The sequence below is a fragment of the Numida meleagris genome, chromosome 1 (genome assembly GCF_002078875.1).
Source record: "Numida meleagris isolate 19003 breed g44 Domestic line chromosome 1, NumMel1.0, whole genome shotgun sequence".
NCBI classification, from domain to species: domain Eukaryota; kingdom Metazoa; phylum Chordata; class Aves; order Galliformes; family Numididae; genus Numida; species Numida meleagris.
Window position 1 is genome coordinate 134,643,947 of NC_034409.1, and position 23,696 is coordinate 134,667,642.

General features: G+C 44.2%; 1 protein-coding gene across 1 annotated transcript; it reads left to right on the top strand.

Moving 5' to 3' along the window:
- On the top strand, window positions 4-3,818 carry SOWAHC (sosondowah ankyrin repeat domain family member C; the record flags this gene model as incomplete). The annotated part of the gene is made up of 1 exon (XM_021401448.1): window positions 4-3,818. A coding segment is annotated over one exon (906 nt), but the record flags the coding sequence as incomplete, so codon positions are not given.

The window sequence follows — 23,696 nt, forward strand, 5'->3', positions numbered from 1 at the left end:
CGGGGCGGCTCGCCCCAGCTGAAGCGCGGCGTCCCGCCCGGAGGGGGCCGCGGGCGCGGCGGTGGCGGCGACTCGGACAGCGCCTCGGTGGCCTCGTCCTCCGCCGAGGAGGAGGGCAGCACGACGGGCTCGGTGGCGCTGGACCCGCTGGAGCACGCGTGGATGCTGTCGGCTTCGGACGGGCGGTGGGAGACGCTGGAGGGGCTGCTGAGCTGCGAGCCGGCGTTGTTCTGCAAGAGGGACTTCATCACCGGCTTCACGGCGCTGCACTGGGCCGCCAAGCACGGGCGGCAGGAGCTGCTGGCCACCCTGGTCAACTTCGCCCAGCGGCACCAGCTGCCCGTGGACATCAACGCGCGCACCAGCGGCGGGCACACGGCGCTGCACATCGCCGCCATGCACGGCCACACCGAGGTGGTGAAGCTGCTGGTGGGCGCCTACGACGCCGACGTGGACATCCGCGACTACAGCGGGCGCAAGGCCGCCCAGTATCTGCACCAGGGCATCTCGGGGGACATGCGGAGCCTGGTGGGGGCCCTGGATGAGGAGGAGGAGGAGGAGGAGGAAGGGGCCGCCGGCAACGGGAGCGTGCGCTGGAGGCTCTCCAAGGTGTTGCCCTCCAACCTCATGAGCTACCGCCTCTCCCACCACCACCACCACCACCATCACAGCACTGGGGAGGAAACTGATGGCACCGACGGGGCAGCGGTGCCGGGCAAGGGCAAGGAGATGGCCAGGAAAGCCTCGGGCAGCGGGCGGATGAAGCCTCGGCTTAATAAGATCCGCTTCAGGACTCAGATCATCCACAACACGCCCTCCTTTCGCGGTGACACCGAGGAGGATGAGCATGAGGAGAAATCCCTGAAGACGTCGTTCAAGCTCAGGCCAAAATCCAACATCTTTGGGTAGAGTCGAGGAGGAGGTGGGTGCCTGGACCAGAGTGCCCCAGGGTGTAGATCGAAGTGGGTGCTCGTCTGAACTCATGTGCTTGGGGGAGATGGGTCCCAGAGCCTTGCTGGAACCTGTAGTTGGGTGGCTGGCAGCTGCCGAGGAGGCGGCTGCCTCGGCTGAGCCCTTGGTGCTGGAACGAGGGGCAGCAGGTGTGCTGCGAAACGCTGGGGTGCTTCTGGGTCGGAAACGTGTGTTCATAAACCTCCTAGGATTAGTGAGTTGAGCGGGGGAAAGAAAAATGGAGATGTTCTACTCTTGTATTATCAACCGGTACTATAAATTGCTCATAACTTGCTATTGTAAGAGCACCACCTCAGTAATACGCAGGTGTATTTTAAGTTTCTTGTTCACAGCAATACCACCTGGCACAGTGTGGAGTTGGTACCCAAAATGAGACCATATGTAACAGTTTCCTGTCAGAATCCAAATTTCAGTCCAGCAAAGACTTGAGTCTGTGTTGACTTTATGCATTGAAAATGGCCTGATTTGACACTGCAAATAATAAGGAAATAAAAAAAAAGCATTGCACTGCAAGCTATGAATAAAGTTAGCCATGTGCTGAAGTCTCTGCTGTCTGAGGTACTACTGAGCTTGCTTGTCACTGTTGGGATACTGATGCAACGTAAGTGAAGAGTCTTTTATATATTTGGTATCTTGTTTTGTCTTAGGCAAAGCAGTTTTATGTTAATCACTGTGAATTCTCAAGTGCCAGACCTAGTGCAGTTCTGTTTATTAAGTCTGGTCAAGTCTTGTTAATGTTGTTTGTGTAACTCACTGCATTTGAAATCAGAAAATTGTGTTGTATGTGTTACATGTGAAAGTCGTTCTGTTTTAGAAAGGAGCACAGACACCACTGCATGCAATCTTCATGAAACTCTAATGTGGTCCTGTAACGTAGCAGGTACAGTTCTGTGTTTGCTAAAAACTTGGGTGCCAATCCCTTCGACTTACTTTGTGTAGAAATAGGAGGAGGAGAAAAGGAGCAGAGGGGGTGCAAAGTGAATAACCAGAACTCTGAAACTCTGTTCCTCCCAGCAAAAGCAGTGTGATGTCATACTCCGCTTGAGTGATGGCAATGATGTTTGAGTTCTTTTAAACCTGCGTTTCTGGAGAAATAATAACCATGGCTTTGGATGTGCTATCTGTCTGCTAAAGCTTGCTGAGACCTTGAACCTTGTTTCTCTGCTTTAGTGGTAGCAATTCCAGTGAAATCAAGGAGGCTCTCTTTGAGAATGAGCTGACCCTGGGTCCTGAATGCTGCTCTAGGTGGAAGTTCAGCTGTGCTTAGATGTCAAGGTACTGCCAATCTCAATGCAACGTTTGTCAGTGTGTTTCAAGTTGGCTTCCTCAGAATCTGTGTGCCCGCCTGTCAGGTGACTTAAACAGAAGGTGTGTAGACTTTGACATGGTAAATTCTGAACCTGAGACACTGATGAAGTACGTCCTACAGCTGCTAGAACATTTCATGGGGAAACTGCTGCTGGGAGTGGTGCACTTTCAAGGTAACAGCTGTCTGTGGCTGTTGCTGGTGGCTTACGCTTTTAGTGACAGAGGAAGGGAGTGGCAGCGATTCGTCTGTTTCAGACTTCCCATGCAGATAAATTACCAGTATCTGCACTTTGTGTCAAAACCTAATGACAGTCAGTGTTTGCGTAGGCGTGCAGGCAACATTTAAGTATTTCTGGGAATAGTTACATTAAAAATAATTGAAACTCTGTATAGATGCTGGTCATTAATTTCTTGCAAAAAGACTAGAAATTATACAGAGGTTCAGCTTTAATTTATAATTTATAGTTATAATATAGATTTCATGTGCCTTCATTTTGGGTTGGTTGCTACAAATACAGTGGATGTAGTCAGTCTTGCAAAGCACTTTGTCTTTATGTCTGGACAGGACCAGAAATTTTCCCTCAGCCCTTCCTTTTTAAGCTGTAAACTCATACAACTGAGTGTCTGAAAAAAATCATACACGTTATTCTGCAGAGTTCATTTACAGCAGAGAAGAGAATTAAACGCTTAAGTCCTAAACTTCCTTCATTATGGAAGGTAAATAGCTTTTTAGGCTTCTGCAAAAAAATCTTCAGTTGGACGTTTGCAACATGAGCTCACTTCAGTGTGGCACTTCTGATTTGAGCATGTTCCATGCAGCTACCTACTTCCCAGTCTAATTAAAGTAACTTTCTGTTTACCATTTTTTCATAGGATCTGTTGAGTGAAGTGTTCCTCTCTTCACATGTGAATAGCAAATAATTGCACAAAAGTATTGAGTCTTAGCTGTCGGGGCTCGGGGAAATTATTAGAGAGCTTTGATGCTTTGGGATTTGGAATATAGCACAGTTTGGCTTGTAAAAGACTAACTGGAACATCATTTTGTCTTGTGTAATACGATAGAACTTGGTAATTACTAAGGGAACTTGGAAAACGGTAAAAAGATGCATCATTCTCACTCATTGTTTGAAGTATCAAAGTGAAACTGCCAACTCATATGGTGTAACTGTTAGCTAATGAGACTTCACGATAATGGTCCGAAGGCTTTCTCGAGGTGGGGTGCCATCACTTAGTCCAAACCCCAAAAAACTGGTACTGTTGATGTTAGAGATATATTGACAAATGGCTGGATAACCACTAGTGTCTGTTTGCTCTGCGGGACTAAAGCACTTTGATTTTGCATTATGACTTGTCACATTCCACACAGTTACTTTTTATAACATGAGCAGAAACTTATGTTTTGTTTGGAGATAGGAAAGGCTTGATGCCCTGTTCCAGAATATTTACAATCTAAAGGTACTCTTGAGTCAAATATTTTTGGATACATTGCCTAGAAATATGTGAATTTCAAATAAAGTTGTATGGTACAGAAAACTGGAGCACTTACTGGTGTCTTTTTAATAGTACACTTGAATTTCCTGAATGTGTTTATTCACTTCCGGTGATAGTGTGCAAGGCAGCAAGACTGCAGTGTAAACATTGGATATCTTTTATTGTATCTTATGCTTGAGATATCTTAGAGGCCTGGAAGCCTGTCAGTTTTTATTAATACTGCTTTTTATGGGTGTATTTTTCAATGGTTAGGAGTTTAAAACCTGCCAGTTTTACTGAAATAAAAAGAGCCCATGAATTGTTAAGGCTTGAATCTGCTTGTGCGTGCTGCATACTCAGGTACTGTTTGCATACTGTAAAACCACTTTATGGTTGGGCTAGATGATCTCTGTGGTCTTGTCCAACCTTAATGATTGTGTTATGGTTTTAGATTTTCCTTTATTGTGAAGATTCTGACGTTGTCTAACATGACAGAGGAGTAACACACTTGAAAAATATGGTGGAGTTGTCTGCTAGCTGGTAACTTTTTTCCTTAGCAGTTACTTTCCTATAGCTCATGTCAAAGTAAATGAAGACACAACCAGGTTTTTGTAGAGAAGTATGTCTAAATAAGGGCCTGGGAGAGCAGTGGTGCTTGACTTAAAATAGCACCCTGACCTTATTTCTATGCCACTAAAAGTCTCTGAGAAGATTTAATACTAGTTTTTGTCGCTATGTAAAGGTCAATACCTAATTAAAAAAGATTTAGGATTAAGGCTTTTTGTAACATGTCTTAACTACAAGCAGAAGCTTCTCTAAAGGGAAATTTCACTTCATTGCCTTGCAAGACTGTCAGATTTTGGTGTTCCTAAATATCTTTTGAAATTGTTGCCCTACTAAAACTTAAGCAAAATCTAGTGAAACACATGCTGCCAGTAACTCCTTTGAGAGCCATCCAAATTTATGGTTAGACTGAAAAAAAAGGCTCAGCTGTTGCCATGCTGCTCGATGAGGATGCATGCATCTCCAAATCAAGCAACCCCCAGCCGGTGGTTTGGGAACAGAAGTGAGAGGAGGAAGAAGGGGAAGTGTTCTTGGGGACATGGGGGAAGCAGCTGAGGTTATGTGGGGAGAGTGAGGATGTGAGCTTTGCTGATCGTGCAATGGCTTGACTGGTTGCTCAGTAAACTCCATCTAAACACCTATCCCTTCTGCTACAGAGTAATGCCTGGGAGAGATGACCAGCTGAGAGCTCAAATATAAATTAACGTCTGACTTCAAGTGCGTCAGTCAGTCCTCTTACCAGCATTTTCTTTGTAGCTCATACTGTTTGCAAGAAATACAAACAGCTCTTCTGCGTTGAGTGTAGCTCCAGCTGTTGCAGGAGAGTCCCTATGCATCAGATTGATCCCACTTAACCGGAGGGAAAGAAGCCCTTCAGCATTGCATTGTTAAACTATTTTGCCATTAATGAGAAAGGAAGAGTGAGGAGACTGCAATCCTGATTTGCTGTGCCTTGAGTGGCCAAAGCTGTAGGGAATGCATATGAGCATGAATACATTAAACTTTGGAGACCTCATCCAGAAAAAAGTTTGGTCATGTGTTTTGTTATTAGTTGGTGGAGATTTTGTTTTATTATTATTATTATTTTTTGCTCAAGTTGAAGGGGAAAATAAATACATACTGCCATTTTCTTTTCAGGTCCCTAACCCAGTGTTAAGGAGAAAGAAGCCTTCAATTAATATTAGGATTTGGGAGAGCTACTGCTTGTTCAGTTTGGGTTAAATGGCAGTCTGAGGGGGGGAACAGAACATGATGCTGAATTTTCAATGTTGCTACACTGAAGTGTCTTGTCTTCTATTTTGCAACTGTTCCAGAGTTTAGCTTGTATCATTTTTCAGTTTAGCCAAACTCAGTGCTGATACGTCCTAATTATGTACATTGCTGGAAAAAAACTGAGCCAAGCCACCAGGGTCTGTTTGTTTGTTTGTGATACAACTGCATTACGGGGGAGGTATTCCATCCTCTGTGGTTAAAGCTGAAGAAATCCTATTCTGAGATTTTTCCAAGGAGTTAAGCTGCTAACGCCGTGCAGAAATGTTGCCTTAGAAGGAGGTAATATTTAGGTCAAGGTGTAACTGCATCCTGTGTCCTTTCAAATGGATTATGTAGAGTGAATCACTGTAGTTTACGTGCATCTACCCTTCAGTATGGACAGCTGTAAAGCATCTCCTCCCATTGATTAGGGGAATCATGACAAAGAAGCTAGCGAGTCATATGAATCTATTTTAGCATACACTTATTTCACTACAAGGTATTTTGCCAACCCGTGGCAGGCATGTCAAGAGGCAACAGGGCTAGTCAACAGAGCTGTGTCCCTGCACGTATCCACTTTGCTGCCAGTGAATCGGTGAAGCTGTTTCTGCCTGTCTAAACAAGACAGCCTATAGCACGCACACTTACAATTCTTGTCCTTGAAGAGTGAGTTTGGGAATTTCCTCAGTAGTTTTCCCCTGAAGCTAGAGGGCTTTCAATTTTTCTAGTTGGTTCTCAGGCTCCTGAGCAGTCCCTCGGGGTGCCTGAGGGAATGGTGATGGCGTGGCTATGACTGATAGGTACCTCTTTTGGAAGCCGAGGGTGGATGTCTGTTCTCGGGGACTGGGTTTTGTTGGTTTTGTTTTGGGTTTGGCTTTTTTTTTTCCTGCTTTTAGTAACAAGATAAAGGATGCCTGCAGTATTTGTTGAGGCACAGAAATTGCTTCGGAGAGTTCATACCGAGGAGTTGCTGTCCCTGTTGTTACTTTTAATGCAGAAAGACAAAATGCATTATGCAGGCTATAGAGCTGTCTTCTGTTCACTGAAGAGAAACTTGCATGGAATAATAAAGCCTGATAAAAACATTGGTAACACTTAAAAAAATAACAGCACTTATTTTTGCTGTTTCTTTTCCTTGTTGCCTATCACATACTATCCTACCCTAGATATACCTAGCGGAAGTAACTGTGTTAAGTTGGGAGTGTGCGGCTGGGTCCTGCTGGTCCAACAGCCTCCCACAAGAGAGCTGTTAGCTGCCAGTCTCGCCCTTGTCTTCTGCCTTCCCTTTCCATCACGGATGAGCTGGGTGGAACAGACTGCAGTGCCAGAACTGCCACTCTATGCATCTTGCAGCTGAGCGGCGTGGGTTGTAGCAGCAGTGATGTTCAAGCCTTTTGAAGCTGCTCAAAGTACTTCCCTTGAAGGGGATGTGACATTTACACAGGTACCGCATTTTTGTGTGTCAATGGCACGAACCAAACTATCGATGAAATGAGAGAGCTGAGAAGGCTTTTATGTAAGTGGTGCTAAGCACTTTGTAAAGCATATATTGATGCTTTGGGTGTGTTGTTACTCTTTAGCCACTGATAGAATCAGTTGGATCGACACAAAATTATCATATCTGTTCTTAACACAATTTGTTGAGACTGCCTTTTCAATGCATGAGAGTTAGTTGCATGGCAAGTACTGGCTTGCAGTACTACATCCCAAAAAGTGTATCTTGTAAGGGATCGCTGGCAGTTGTCTGCTGGGATGTATTAGGCTTTTCTTCTTTAACCCAGAACGTTCTCATCTAAAGTTTGCTTCATGTTCCCACGGCAATCTGACAAGATTTCCACTGACTGTATGATTAGCCATGAAGGACTATTATATTTTATGATGGGTCCTACGTGGGAGTTGTATACAGCCGGAGCACCCACTTCATCCTCCCCTGCAGATGAGTCCCTTTGGATGGCTGCCTAGATGAATCCAGATTTTGGAAAGCTTTGCCTCATCTCCTGTTAACAATAGAAGACTGTAACTTTAAAGATGACTAATCTTTTTGAAAGTTTGCTTCCCTACACACCCTTCCAATTGAACATGTGAGGTAAAGAGGAAGAAAAAAAAAAAGTAATGCCTTTGGAACTTGCCAGCACACACAGTGACTAAGCAGCACAGGGCAACAGCTTCTTATTTTAAACTCTGAATGGTTTTTGTGTTCCCCATTTCATAATAATGTTCTTCAGGGGTCCTTTTTCCATGCCTGGTTTAAATCCCACCCATCCTTACAGAAAGCACCCATGACTTCTGTGGGTCAGTAACAAAGAACTGTCTACCCGGGAAATATTAGTGTTACATTTTTATGAAGTATATCACCTTACTGGCTGAAACAAGTGACAGGAGAACTTTGGAGATGGGATTTGATTATATATATATATTATTTTCCCAAGTGGTCTTTTTAGAATGTAATTTTTACCATAAGTTACAGAGTTGCTGATGCAGTCATGACTTTTTATAGTCCTTTATGGCCTTGTGAACTTTTTATCATCTCTCTTGATTTGAGGTTGAGTGAAACAACATGGAAGTGACACTGAGGGAATGGAATTTAATTGATTGGGAACAGAGGAAATGCACTAGGCTGTCAAAGCTTCTGTTGATAACACCACGACTGCAGTTTGCAGGTTGGTATTGCCAAATCACAGTTGGTATCTCGTAATAGCAAGTGCTGTCCAAACACAAGAAAAGATGTAGCTCCTGACCCATTGTCCCTAGAATCTGTGTAGCCAACTGAAACAGTGGCAGCCAGGCAGGGATCAAATATGAATATGTACATACAAAAAACAAAAGGCTACTTTTGTCTAGATGTTTTGCTGCTTTTCCCCTTGCACTTCACTGTGACTCTAAATGTTCCTCGTTAACTTTACGTTATCATTAATAGTGTGTATGTTCTTATCTGATGGGGATTTTGTAGCAACTCCTTACAATTGTTTGGGTCACCTGTCTCGGTATTACTTACACTTGGATTGATTTACCTATCTTTTTCATTTTTAGTTTTTCTGTCAGTACTGCACCTCATGGCCAGTGTGGAACTAGGACTGGCCTTGAAAGTGCTTCTAAGTGAATGTGGAGAAAAGGGTACTGACAGCTTTGAGAAAGAAGGAACACCTGTATTTCAGGCCAGTTAGGAGGTCTCAGGAAGCACAGAAAAGTTTCCACCCACTGGTCTACCTGCGTGAATAGAAATGGGCTCGTGGAGATCAACTTGCTGTTTTACAGCCTCCAAGTATTTTCTGTTTCACGAGGATCCCATAGTTGCTATGAGATCATCTCAAACATCCTTTGACAAGCCAGAAGGGAAAAGGAAGAGCTGCTCAGAGGCAGCAGCACTGCAGTCAGAAATGAGCAGGTATCTGTACGCTGTCACCAACGCTGCCAGTGCTGCAGGACAGAAAGAAGCTTTTGGTCATCTGATGATAGTAGGTTTTGTTTTTCCTCATCTATTTGCTATGTGCTCTCCTAGAGCAGTAGTTATGGCCACAGGGTGGGAACGTTGGATATTATTATTTTTCTTAATTTTAATTACTATTGACGTTTAGTCTAATTTCATAGCAGAATTTTAACTATATACCAGTTAACCTTGCTGCTCGCTATGATCTGTTTTTTGATATATGGAGTATGAGGAAGAAAAATGGCAGTTATCATAGGATTCTCAGATTCCTATGTTTCACTCTAACAGCAGTGTTCCCTACCTATACAGCAACTCTGGATTCTTTATGGACACTACCACATTGCTTCCAGTTCACACATTATAATGAGAAATAGTGCTGTAAAAAATACCCGACTGAATATTTTAATCCTGAGGAAATAAGAAGCACACAAATGCTGCATGAGTTGTCCGGGCTAACAAAGAAAGGCTCTGTCTAGGTAGGAAATGTAGTGTACCTGAAAAAGAACCAAGTCATTAACCAAATTCTCGTTTAATATTCAATCCTACAATCTTAAATATGGAATTCATGTAGGATTCAAATATTTGCTAACTTTAGACTTTTTGGCTAACGTCTTTAAATAGACACAGTTTCTTCACCCCCATGAATAACTTTGCATTTTCTGCAGTTGTCTCATTTTTATTTTTTTTCTACCCTGTGGCTTGCAGTGACAACATAGCAATTCATGAATGAGTGGGTGACATTAAATGTCACCGTTTATCCTTGCCAGTATTGATGTAAAAGGTCTATTTGTGTTTGCTGGCTAAATCCTGCATCTAACAGAAGGCATTTATTAGTTCTGTTGTTAGAATAATTGTTTCTTTAACGACACAGTGATGATGTATCTGATTGTGCACAGAAGTAGAAAAGACAGCTGATGGGATTACAGTGCAAATTACAAATTGCAGTCTCACAGGGAGATAATAGTAAAATGTTAGGGGTTTTTTTTGCTGAAAATTGCCCTGTATTACTCTAATTCCTGTACTTAACTCTGGGTGTGAAGTAGAAGCAGTGATTAACTAGAACTTCCTTATCATTAACCTTAGCCATGCTTTCTTCATGTCAAGCACAGGAATACATTTGCTGCTGGCACGCATTTGCTAACTCATGTTATTAGCAGCAGCACTGCCATCTTGATTGAGCAGGATCTACACTAGTAATACAGTCATCAAGAGGTTAAATACCTGTATCAGTTACTCTTTTTAATCTCTTTATAGTCAAAGGAGGGAACAGGGACTTTCTGACGGCAAGTAATTTTAACCCAACATAAATTTTTAAGGTAATTACTCAGGAGAGCACCAGAGTTCTCCATCATGTGCGTACCATGGACTACATCACAGCAAATTTGATAAGACAAGGGGAAATGGTTTCAAACTAGAAGAGGGGAGATTTAGATTGCATGTAAGGAAGAAGTTTTTTTACAATCAGGGTGGTGAGGCACTGGCACAGGTTGCCCTGAGAGGTGGTGGATGCCCTACCCCTGGAGACACTCAAGGTCAGGGCTCTGAGCAGTGTGATCCAGCTGTAGGTGTCCCTGTTCATTGCAGAGGAGTTGGACTAGATGGCCCTTAAGTGTCCCTTCCACCTCAAATCATTCTAAGATTCTATAAAATTATGGCATAGAAGATCAGTTGCTAGTCCACAGACTAAACAACTTCAAGAAAGTATTCAATCCAACTTTTATTTCTTGCATTATGTTCTGATGTTTGTAAATTCAGCCAGACATAACATCAAAGGAGCTATATTAATTTACAAGCGCTGTACCTCTGTGTTACTAACGTGCTGCCTCTCCATGGACTGCCACAGAATACTCCATGCCTTGAGGCTTAAGAACTGCTGTCGAAGAATTGAAAGTGCCTTGCTTGATTTGGGAACACTAAATTACTCAAAAAGAAAGTTGTTTGGGGATCTTGTCCATCAGCAAAGCACCGAAGTAGCAAAACAGCACCCGGGTGTTGTTTTATGTGAAATTTTTTGCTGTAATTCTGTTTCTAATTCTGCAGTTGTCCTCCTCTGAGCTCTTTCCAGATCTGTTTGTCTTTTCTCAGAAAATTCTCTGTGAATGTGGTTCTTCACCACACTTCACTACACGGTGGTGTAATCCACTAGGCGCTGTACAAACAGGCTCTTGTGTTCATGGTGAGGAGCTGCCAGGGCAGGGCATGTGATTCTTCGCAATGCTTGGCCTGCTGATACTTCCAGCACATCAGGGTGGTCACCTGCAGCATTCCTCATAAACTATAGAAGAGCCATCATTGGGAAAGGATGAGGAAAAGCTGAAAAATTGAAAAGATGACTGTAGAAACCTGACATTTCAACGGTTTTCAGTCCCAGTGTCGCCTCAAGCTCAAGTTCTCCCAAAGAATGGGAACCTGAAGCTCAGGTCCATCGAGCTAACCACTGCACACACAAGGTTTGAAAGAAACACTGGTCAGAAAGAAAGCAGTGAAAGCAGAAGATGAACTAACCACATTGTAACCAAACCTTTGTGGTTTTAGCAGTCTGAAGTTTAAAGGAGCAATAAAAGAAATAAGTGAAGGTATTAAAAAGCACCCTTCTGAATTGTTCGGAGAGGCTCTTGCACAATTAGCTCCCTCTTCCAGAATATGAATAATAACAATAATCTTGAGTCAGAGCTCTTTATCCTGCCAAGGTTTCGACATTGCTGTAGCCCCTAAATGCCGGTTTGAACTTAAGAACTTGACTTCTATTAAAAAAGGAAAAAAAAAATCACCATGGAAAGCATTCCATTCTTGAGCAATTTCTTATGTGTAACAGTTTGTCTCTAATTCTTTTCTTTCATTCTTTTCTAATTAATTTGGTATTTACGAAAGATCAGAGCTGGAGCTAGTCTTGTTCAAGAAGCCTGTCATCTGCAATTAGTTATAGTAAGATGTTCTAAGGCAAACATGGGGATTTCCTCATGCTATTAATGAAAAGGGACTAAATCTTTCCTGTTCTAGAAGTCTCACTTTAGTCTTTTCTACAGAATCTGGATTTCCCATGTACATTTGCAGTTTTAAGCTGTTCTCTTTGCCAGCTCCAGAAAGTCCCTTCCCATGCAAATACCTCAGATCTTTGGTTCAGCAGCAGTCAGTGTTCAGATGGCACAGCAGCACAAAGGGCAGGAACTGGAGCAGGCGTGCTCCCAAATACAAGCTCTGCACTGACACCAACTCAAAAAGAGCAACACTTCTGCAGAAAAAAAATGCATTATGCCTGCACTGGCAGTTGCCTCTGAATGAGATTTTCAAGTGTCTTCGTGTTATTTCTCTGTCTTTCTGAGCTCCTGTGGAAGGGACAAAGCATGTGTACTCGACATGGGTTTGATGGCATAATGAGAAGCAGTGGCTCTGTAGATTCACAGGACGTGGGAGGGGAGAAAAAAGCAAACCAGAAGTGCGTAATTCTCAGTCCAAAGGTTCAGCTTTTTCTGACGTTGTTTACAGAATGCCTGCCAACTGCTCGGCACCTCTACTGCTAACTTTAAGGGGTACATACTCTGTGCCCCCAACAAACTGGTTTTCTCTCTAAACTCAGAAGTTCTACTCGGAGAACAAAAAAGCAATGCAGCATTGTGAAACCTGCAGAAAGTATCAATCCGTATAACCTCTGAGCTGCACAATTACAGTACATCAGCTCCCAGGTGCTGGCTTGTGACAGCCCTCATGCTCCTGGCTGCTGGTGAGGAGGTGCCAGTCCTCCACCAGCCCTCACACCAGTTGGGACCCTCCAGCTCTTCCAAGCACTGATTCTGGTGCTTGTCTGGAGGAATGATAGAGCCAGCTGAAATTGCCCAGCTAACCAAAAAGTAATCTGACAAAGAAAAAGCTGAGCAGCTCCTGCCTAGTGAGAATTGGTTCACCATTTCTAGTTCAAGAGCAGGGGCAGTGTTGCAAGGCTGCAAGCAGGGCTGGCGTGGTTAGCCTTAGATTGATGGAGAACAGCTCTCTGCCCCTTCTGATGGTGGCAAACCACTGGTGATCTTCAGAGGTACTGTGTGTGTTTGCAACTGCTCTTGGTGGATCCTAAACACCAGGTAATGTAGTTCAGTCTAAACCTCTTTTACTGTCATTTCCAGCTAAAGGCAGTCAACTTTGTGGCTTTCAGATTTTCCCTAATGTCAGAACTCACACAGGCATATTTTGCAAGTGCAATTTCTGTACCTAAGATTTGCATCTTCCTTATGCTAAAGCATTTTCCAGCTAGCTCAGCCTCTCTTGACTGCATGGACTTTTCCTCTCTGCTGCCCAACTCAAGTGAAGCATCGTCACGCTGGGTAACATGGGTAGTGGGCATGGTGGTGATGGGCTGATGGTTGGACTAGATGATCTTGGTGATCTTTTCCAGCCTTAACAATTCTATGATTCTATGATCACCTTTCCTGAGTTCTTCCAGTGCAGTACTTGGCAAACAGCAATGCATGGAAGAGTGACCTGATGAAGAAAGGACTGTGTTACTGAACAGGGAAATGAAAAGGCAGGGTCAGTCTGTTATGTGCTCAGAGGGCAATAAGCACAAGGAGGCCAGCCAAATCAGAACAAAACAGAATGAAGACATCCTAACCACTTAAATGCAGTTACCTGCAAATGACAATGGAGCTTTGCTAGCCAGAACCTGCTGTACCAGAAGACCATTTTTGCTCAATGCAGGCCTCCTGCTGCTTGGTGTGGTTCCCATCAGAAGGATTTCTGTGCTTAATATCTGTGCTTTAAAGCTATTGTTTCTTTCCTTTGTCTTATGCCAAAATAGATTATTTTTTAATCTACAGAGTACATAGTATATCTGGAGAGCAAACAAACACCACACAGCGGTCATATGCCCTTCCAAATAATGAAACACTGCCAAAACACTCGGATTGGAATGTTTCTACTGAATTATGTATGGGTTCGAGGCTTTATTCTTATTCATTCCTTTATACCACACACACTTTTATGGTCACACCTTCCATCACACTAATGTAAAGATGGCTCTGCAAAGGGATTTTTCTTTCCAGAAATAACTATTTCGACATTAAGATGGTTATCTCAATAGGTGTTCACGAGCAGATAATGTTTTAGAGCTGAGCTATCTGCCCTTGAGAGTAAGAATCTCTCATATATTTGGCAGAAATTTCTTGTGCCCTCCCTGTCTAATACAGAAGCAAAGAGCAGTTCGATAGCAGTCTTTCAAGGACAGCAAGGTCCTTTCCAATTCAAACAATTCTATGATTCTAAGATTCAGCTATGACTTTCAGGAAGATCAAATACCAAAGAAACAGAAGCTGTTTGCCCTGAATCAAGGCTTCATCTCCAGTGCCACTGATAAGCAGGAAGAGATCTCAAAAAGTCCGTGATCTAATGGCTGTTCCTTAGTTCACAGATATGGGAATGCGAACTGGGTTATACTGTCAATAAGAATTTCTGCTTATTTTACCATCCATACAGAGATCTCTCCCTCAGCAGATTGAAGCCATTTCAGAACAAGAGGTTTTGATTTTCTCCCACGAGCTCCAGACTTCCCCATCTGCTCACAGCACAGGCTGGGGGCCCCGGGCACATTCATTTGCTCTGCGAGTCCTGCCAGCAAACCAGCCCTGGGGCCCCCGGGACCTTCACCAGAGGAGATGGCAGCAGAACCTGCAAGTGCTGTCTCCTCATGGCTATTTGCATCCTCCTCCTGCTCTCTCTCCTCTTCTTCCCACCTGGAAAGCAACTTACATGGCCAGATGTGGGAATCATTTCTCGGAGGTCCTTCTTTTACTGGCACAAGAAGCTTCAGGAAGGTCACGACACTCGGTTTTAAGTGTTTGGTCAGAAAAAAAAACTAAAATGCTTTTTGGAAAAAAATCATTTGTTTCAGTTCTGTTTTCCTTTCAAAATGAAATGCATCACTTTTCAGCTTTCTCTTTCGATTTTTCCTTCAAGTTTACTTCCTACTAAATGAAATGTGGAAGAAAATGCTCGAAGTAGAAAAACTGATACATTTTAGGTCAAACCAAGTCATTAATTCATCCTCAAATTATTTTTCTCAAACCTTTTGATTTCACCATCTGTTTTGGAAATGTTTCTCTTTCAATGCAAGTCAAAATATTTTATTCTTTCTACTTTTTCTGAACTTTCTCCGATTCAAGATGCCCGCTATGTGTGCTGTCCTACTTCCAAATAAATAACAGAGACCTGCTTTCGGAGAAGACTTTTCATTACTGACAATTTCATGCAGACATTCTTAACTTTCTGATGAAAGAAATGGAAATATTTGTGATTCTTCATTTCAATCGTGAGCCGAATGCCAGCAGGCAGAAGATACTGCTTGTGATGAGTTGAAGAGAAAGGATGGTGCCAGCATGTTTTGTAAAGCTGAGCCAGAAAATAAAAGGACATGAGAGGAGATGAAGCGTCTTTAGAAATGCATTAATTTCAGAGCTGGCTTGAAAGCATTTTCACTCCCAGTTAAGGAGCACTGAGAGTTTATTATCCTGAAATTCTCAGGAATCAAACTGTAGGCAAAGTCGCAGCATTCCATGTGGATTTCGTGTTTTGCTTATTTAAAACTTTCAGTTGTTGTCACTGCAGGCCTGACACTCTATGGGAAACTCCTGTGGCTGTACAAAGAATCTAGTCATCAGGGGCAACACTGATAGCTTCCTCACGTGGGGGCTCTTTGGACATGGGTGTGTGTGGTTGCACTTGGGACAGGCTCTGTGCTTGGGAGGGCTGGCCCAGAACTCTTCTTCTGGAGTAGAGAACACGTTCAAGGAAAAAAAAAAAAAAAAAAAAAAAGATGATGGGAAAGATATCAGTAAAAAAAAATCCGTTTTCTAGTACCCCATGCATCTAAATACCTAATTCCATACACTTGAATGTCTGATGTGAAAGAATAAAAGGGATTGTTATATGAAATAATTTTACATCTGCAAGTGATTTTGAAAGCCAGCACGTATGCTGCAGGCATAAAAGGAAGCTAAACAAAGTAGACAGATGGTCAGTCACCAAATTAGATGCAGTCAGAATATGGAAAGGTAATTTATCACATCCCCCTTCCCAGCTTTTCATGTAGATGCTGGACATGGCAAGCTGTTAATCCATCCTGATGGGTGCTTACAGTAGAGCTGGGAGCTCTGAACGCTGCCAGACCTCATTTGCATTCCTCTACCTGGGCCTGCAGTCTCACAGTGCAGTAAATCCATTACTAGGAGCATTAGGACTCCTGGTAATCGTACACATTGCAGCTACACAATGCAAGAGCTGACTTAGGCTTTGCTGCTCTGTCAGTTCCCGCAGTTTATTTGTTGTATTGGCAGGATTTTCTATACGAGTTCTAGCATCACCTCATTGCACCTCTCTAGTTTTATGCTCTGCCACCTGCCATCCCTTGCAGCCAGCCTAAAAGCAGCACAAATCTCCTGCAACACGTTCCCCCTTCCCTGGTGGGACAGGGATCATGCGCCCTGGGCTGGTCCGCGTGACATCTGTCCTGGGATCTGGTGTGCACAGAGCCAGATTACGGCACCACACTTTCCTCTGCCTGTGTGTATGTTAAGACTGAGTGCCTCTGAGTAACAAATGTGCTGTTGTCATTTTTCATTCAACTTCCCCCCTAGATTTTGGAGCACACCAGTTAATCCCAGCAGCAGGATGCGAAAGCCTCCCCCTGAATTTCGACTTCCCTTTTCCTCATTTTCATTTCTCTCTGTTATCCTAGAGGACCGTGTAACTTCCTCCAAGCCAGAGGCTTAGCAAAGCCCATCCGGCAGTGGCTCCTGAGGCTGAGGTTTGCCATGGTGCCAGGGTTCAGCACCCGTGAGCAGCTGGAGAAGAGAGCTCACCTGTTCCAGCGCTCACTGTTTCCAATGAGATCTGTCCCTTTCTTACCCAAGCCCTGCTCTTCCCCAGAACACACTCCCATCCTTGCTGGCTTCCTCCAGTGAATGTATCCAGCTCACTGCCATGGCAGGGATTTACTTCTCTGTGGAGTTAGTTTTCTGCAGTCTTAACAAAGGTGGATTAGAAGAACACCAGTGTCAGGATGAACAAGTCAGCAATAGCAAAGGGAAAGAAGGGGGCAGCTGCTTTTAGCAGCAGCACTCCCCTACAGTGATTGAGAGCGTGTTGTCTAAACACACCTTTCACCGTGCCCCCGTCACTCACATTAGCTACTAAGATCACAACGTAAGAAAGAGCAGAGACTTTCCCATACTGTAAGACTCTCCCACACTGCAAGACTTTCCCATACTACAATGACAGAGACACTAAAAGCAGCATTTAACACTGAACCTGTAAAAGATGAAACACAGGTTAGTGATCATTTGGTAGTGCTTGTCCCTCAGCTGGGGCCCATGCCACTGATGTAGAAACTACATAGGTTGCTCTGAAAGTAATGCTTCCTATTTATTTCCATGGAAACTACAATGGATACAAAGAGCATGCTAACACTATTTGATAGAGCACATTCTCAGCTACAAAACATTCCTTTTCAACATAGTCGCCACCAGTAGCTATGCATTTTCACCAGTGATAAACAAGAGCCTGCATGAGATGCTTGTAAAAATCTGCACCAGCAGGGGTGACCTACTGTTTCACAGCTGCTGTGACGGCATCGTTGCTAGGAAAATGTCACCCAGGCAATCTGTCTTTCATCGGCCCAAACAGGTGAAGTCAGAAGGTGGCAAATCTGGATGTTACAGTGGGTGTGGTAGGACGGTGCAGGCAGGATGGGCAACGTGCTCCATGGTCTTCAAACTGCTGCAGGGTCCAGCGTTATTGTGTTGCAAGAGAAAGGTTGTCTTCTCTGGCCTGACTCCGGGAGGTCAAACCTTCAGCTTAGTCAGTGGTGTGATGTAGGGATCAGAGTTGATGGTTTGTCCAGGCTCCAGGAAATCCAGAAGGATCACCCTCTTTCTATCCCAAAAGACACTGCACATCACTTTACCCACCGAGGGCTGCATCTTGAACTTTTTCTTCAATGAAGAATTCACACGCCACCACTCCATGGACTACTGTTTTGACTCCAGCTCATAGCGGTGACAGCATGTCTCATCACCAATCTCATGAATTTCAGCAAGGCCAAGTGCAAGGTCCTGCACTTGGGTTGGGGCAATCCCAAGCACAAATACAGGCTGGGCAGAGAATGGCTTGAGAGAAGCCCTGAGAAGGATTTGGGAGTGTCAGCTGATGAAAGATTCAACATGAGCTGTCAGTGTGCACTTGCAGGGCATAAGGCCAACTGTATCCTGGGTTGCATCAAGAGAAGCATGGCCAGCAGGTCAAGGGAGGTGCTTCTGCCCCTCTGTTCTGCCCTCATGAGACCCCACCTGGAGTACTGCATCCAGTTCTGGGGCCCCCAACACAAGAAGGACATGGAGCTGTTGGAGCAGGTCCAGAGGAGGGCCACGAAGGTGATCAGAGGGCTGGAGCACCTCCCCTATGAGGACAGGCTGAGAGAGCTGGGGTTCTTCAGCCTGGAGAAGAGAAGGTTCTGGAGTGACCTTAAAGCAGCCTTGCAGTTGTCATGGTTTTATGATTTTCGGTTATTGGTATTCCACATCATAACATCATGTAGTGAATGTACCTGGTTCTCAGAAGAGAAGGACTACTACAGTCCCCACGGCACTTTGCTCCTCTGTTACCATTTTCCAGCCGGAGGGAAAAGATAAAAGCTCACAGTATAAAAACTTGCAGATCACGAGACCTCGTCCCTTTTTCCGCCGTCTCTCGTCTTGGCAGCACCTCGCTCTCCAGCCGCCTTATCGTCGGTAGTAGAGTAAGGCCTACCTTGATTTTGGGACATTCTCTCTCTCTGTATTGAATTTATCAGCTTAAATTGTAATTATATTGTATTATAGTGTGTTGTTTTGCATTCCGATATTTTATTTAGTAAATTAGTTTGTTTCTCCTCAGATTGTTGCCGCTGTTCTTTGCTCTCAGGGCCATCTCCCTACCCTTTTCCCCTTTCCCCTTTTCCCGGGACGTGGGCCCTTGGGTTCCCCGTCCCCTTTGTCACGGAATCGGGCCTAACGCCCGTAAACCGTCGACAGCAGTACCTGAAGGGGGCCTACAGCTGGGGAGGGTCATTTTATAAGGGCAGGTAGCAACAGGAGGGGAGGAAATGGTTTTAAACTGGAAGAGGGTAGGCTTAGACTAGAAATTAAGAAGAAATTCTTTACTGTGAGAGTGGTGTGAGACAGTGGAACAGGTTGCCCAGAGGGGTTGTGGATGCCCACTCCCTGGAGGTATTCAAGGCTTTGAGCAACCTGGTCTAGTGGGAGATGTCCATGCCTATAGTAGGGGAGTTGGAACTAGATGATTTTAAAGGTCCCATCCAATCCAAACATTCTATGACTCTACGACCACCAGTAATTATGCAGTGCAGGAAACTGTCACATTCAGCCTTGTATTGGTTCAATAGGTCCTGACAAATTTTCATACGGTATTCTTTCTGTTCCTATGTGAGCATCTGTGGGACTCACCTCGTGCAATCTTTGCAATATTCTGGTGTTGTCGTCACCTTTTCCAATGCACTGAAGCTGATATTCAGCTCTATGTGCAGTTCCCTGGTCATAATCTGCCTATTCATGCAAGTGAGCTGATCAAGACATTCTGCATTTCGTGATGTGACATCTATCTGTACATGGCTGCTTGGAACATGGAAATTGTCATTTATGTCACTGTTGCCACTGCCAAAACGCACTACCCACTGCCTCACTGTGGTCACATCCACTGTTTGGTCTCCACAAATGTTCAGCAAGCGTCAGTGAATGTCAATGCGTGCCATTTTTTCTCAGTGACACACCTTTACTTCATACGCACTTCCACGTCAGATGCCATTCTGCCCGGCTGCCCCTCTGCTGCCATCTGTCACATGGCAAAAACATGTAATGGGATATTGGTGGGAAGGTTCAGCCTCTGCTGCCATGCCACCCTTGCTGCTGCTTCTGCTTCAGAGGGAAAGATTTCTTTCCTACTGTGTTTTGACACTTCTCTACTCTGTTTCCTTCTCAGACACATTTAAGCTGGCAGGGATTTCTTCTTCTCTATAGCAAGACAAGGACCCATGCTGTAGATCTACAGCCACGTCCTGGGAGACAGCTTCTAGGGAGATTACTTGTGGCACATCCACAAAGTGGATCAAAACCACTATCAAAACCTATTCCTACTTGGAACACACATTGTTCAATTTACTTGGGTATTGTTCTCCCCAAGACACTACACACTCTGTGTAACCTCCTCCAGATGAAAATAGGTTGAAAAGATAGGAAATACTTGTAGCATGTCAAAAGCCAAGAGAAACAGATTGTCCCCTGTCCATTGTTAACATAATTAAGGAGAATTTTGACTTGGATCAGTTTGGGTTATCCCCCAACCTGGCAATCTTAATTGCTAGATTTCCTTTTCCTCAGGAATCTCATTGCAGATTGGCTGGCACATTTCAGTCCTCTGCCAAGAACACAACTGCAGGCTCTGGGGTTTTGGTTAGAGTAGCAGCCATAGGCTTATACATGTTAGCAGTGCTGTCTAATTAGTTTGAGTAGTGAAGATCTAGGTCTTAGAGCTTGACTTGATACCACTGGTGCATCTTCTTGTCCTGCTTGCAAGCTTTAGCAATGAGCTGGTCTCACCATTAACTTTTCTCCCATCCTATACTTACTGCAAAATTCAGTGATAAAAGTCAGATAATTAGGTGCCTTATCCAAGGACTTGACACCAGCCATCTAGCAACTCAATCGCTTTTTCTGTCAAACCAGGAGAAGTAAAAAAAAAAAGGAAAAGCAACAGCTGGCAACAGATACCAAACACCTCTGCTAATTCCCCTCAGATTTTCACAAAAGGATTGTTGTATTCTAGGCTGCATAAAGAACAGCACTGCACGGGTGTATACCAGTCCCCACAGGCCTGCTTGCCACTTTTTTACTCACTCGCTCCCAGCTCTTTACGTAGGCAAATTCTGGTGCTCAGGAAAGCAGCTATCCTAGCTGATTCAGTGTTTGCAAAATAGGGTGGCTTCATCACAAGAAGGGCACCTGGGAAGGGCTACCAACAGCTTTGCCAGCTTTCTGTTAACATAGGAGGGCCACAGAAAAGGCTTTTACATATCTTGCACAGGCAAGGTCATGCAGCAAACATGACAGGAAAGACTGATCCCCCCTTGAAATAATTCATCTATCTAAAGCATTTCAGCCAGTACACAGAGCAGCATCAAGGGGCCTCCTCACCTGAGCTTCACACTCACAAATTCTTTAACTTATGTCTGGGGATGGCCCTTACACCCACAGCTCGGGTGAGATGGGTAGAATGTCACAGAAAGCTGTGGATTTTTTAAATCAAGAAGCTCAAAGTCTGCTGCACAGGAACCCTTTTTAAATAGCCAACCACAACACAGCCAGAAAAAAAACGCAGCTCCTAATGTTGCTTTTCCCAAGGAGATAGGGTCTTCTGATCTGGTCCCACTGCAGCTGCCACCTGCCGCTTTTCCTTCTTGTTCCTATTCTCTTTTTTGAGCCATCTGAGCAGGCAGCATCGGGACCAGCAGAGCTGGGCATGGGGAAGGCCGCGGCATGGCTCAGTGAGAGGAGTTGAGTGAAGGGGGAGTTGACTCCCCCTCGCCCAAAGAGGGTCTGAGTCACTGTCTGCTCTGGGGAGAACAAAAAAGAGAATTCCAACTGAAACAGCTACTAGAGGATGGAGCTCACTGTGTGACTGTGGCACCTTTTGCCTATTTGGCTGCCTGGCTCCTCGTGACAGGCCCATGGCACAAACCCAGGGCTGACTCAGAGCTGACCCAAGGACGACGGAGAGCTTGTTAGCTTGTGAAATGGGGAGAGCAGTTAGAACCTCAGAGGGTTGCTGGCCTCCAAAACAGGTATGGCAACCACTCACCTTGCTGTCAAATGGGAGGTGAGAAAGCCCTTACCTTCATCCCTTCCCCTTGGCGCACGGCAAAGTGAAAAGTCATCTAGCCACCTGCAGGAGTTTTAATTAAAGAAAGGTAAAAGCTTGCTGCTTCCTATCGAAAAAGCTGAATTCTGGGACTCCAGCTGCCTGGCTCCAAGGGGAAGGTGTGTGTTAGTGCTGACACTGATTGCTCGGCTGTTTCCGGCAGAGAAGAGACGGTTGCCAACCCACAGAGGGAATGCTGAAATGTTAATGCTGTCAATAAGAAATTAGGGGGAGGAATTATTTTACCACACAAAATGTGTGGTACAATGGGAAGGAAATTACCAACTTCGGCTCTGAAGCTGAACTTAGCCTTATTGCTAAACCCAAGCAGAGCAGCACGCAGGCGTCTCCAGCCAAGACTGAGTCACTTTAGAAGTTACAGATTTGCTGGTACGTGCCCATAGCAAACACTCAAGATCTGATGGTGACTACAGGCCCATGTATCAAAAAGTAGAAAAGGGCTTAATCTAATTCTGTCAAACCAAGAGTGCTAGCTAATTAAAAATGGAAGCTAACCCCCAGATCTGCAGTGATAACGTCAAATGAGGACATTGTTGGCATTAGATTACTTCTCTCTCAGCATCCCATCCTTTCCAGATGGGAATTATTTGTACTTGGATATGTGCTAAGTCTTTCATTAGCGTGCTCAGAAATTTATAGATGAAAAGATCTACACAAGGCGAAAATAGCAACAATTATTATTTCTGTGGTGATCTTTTCCATTACTAAACATTTAAAAATATGCACAATATGCTAAGTATGAGGCTTTATTACTTCCTTCGTTTAACCCTATTATTTCTTTGCAGTATATGTATTTTTTATTTCTTTTGCTTTATCTCCTTGATAGCCTCACCGTGAACTAGACCCTGCTGAGCTAAGTGATGTACAGAAAAGGAGGAGATAGGCACTGCCCCATCCCTGTAGAGTCTGCTGGCAGTATAAAAGAAGAGGGAGCAATCAAAAGCTGACACAAAGGCAGTCAGTACAATTGGCAGTAGCATCATTAGCCTACTGTTATTGCTGCTGGGCGGCATGGCAAAGTGGGATTTTAAGGAAGGTCTGTGAGGAAGGTCAGGAGGAGGCTTCAGTGATGCCTGTGGGGAATGGCTTTCTAAGAGAAAGGGAAGAAGTCTCAATGCTTCTTTTCAATGTGTTTCAGGGCCCAGCCCAGGACCACACAGGCAGGGGTCCTACAGAGGGTCATGGTTGCAATACAGAAGAAACACAAACAGGTTGTGAAATGTTGTTTAGTTACCCTTTGCATAGAAAAAATTTGCAGAAGCTGAGAAGTATCTTGAAAAGCCTTCTGTTTCCAGTGTTCCTCATCACGTTTAGGCAAATGATCACAGAAGTTTGTACAGCAGTTCCACAAAGATTTGCATTTATAACCACAAAGAAAGGACACAAGACTGAAGGTTTGTCTCTTATTGTTACTTCTTTGTTGTTGTTGCTGTTGTTTGTTCACGTATGTGAATAGCTGCTTTGTACAACTTTTACCAATATAATTCTGCAGTCATTTCCTGGATCTTCTTCTCATGTTTCATGAAGCAGATCACAGACCGGGGATTTTCCCTAACCCCATTCCTGGAAGTGGGGTCATCTGTACTTGAAGTAGTTTAGACGTTATCCAGCTAAGGGCCTGCTACCACCTCCAGTGAAAGAGCAAGACGGTGGCAAGGAGTGGGAAGAAGATGAGCTCGGAGTAGATCTGCTCAGTTGAACCACAGCTGACAGCTACCACCTCCACACACAA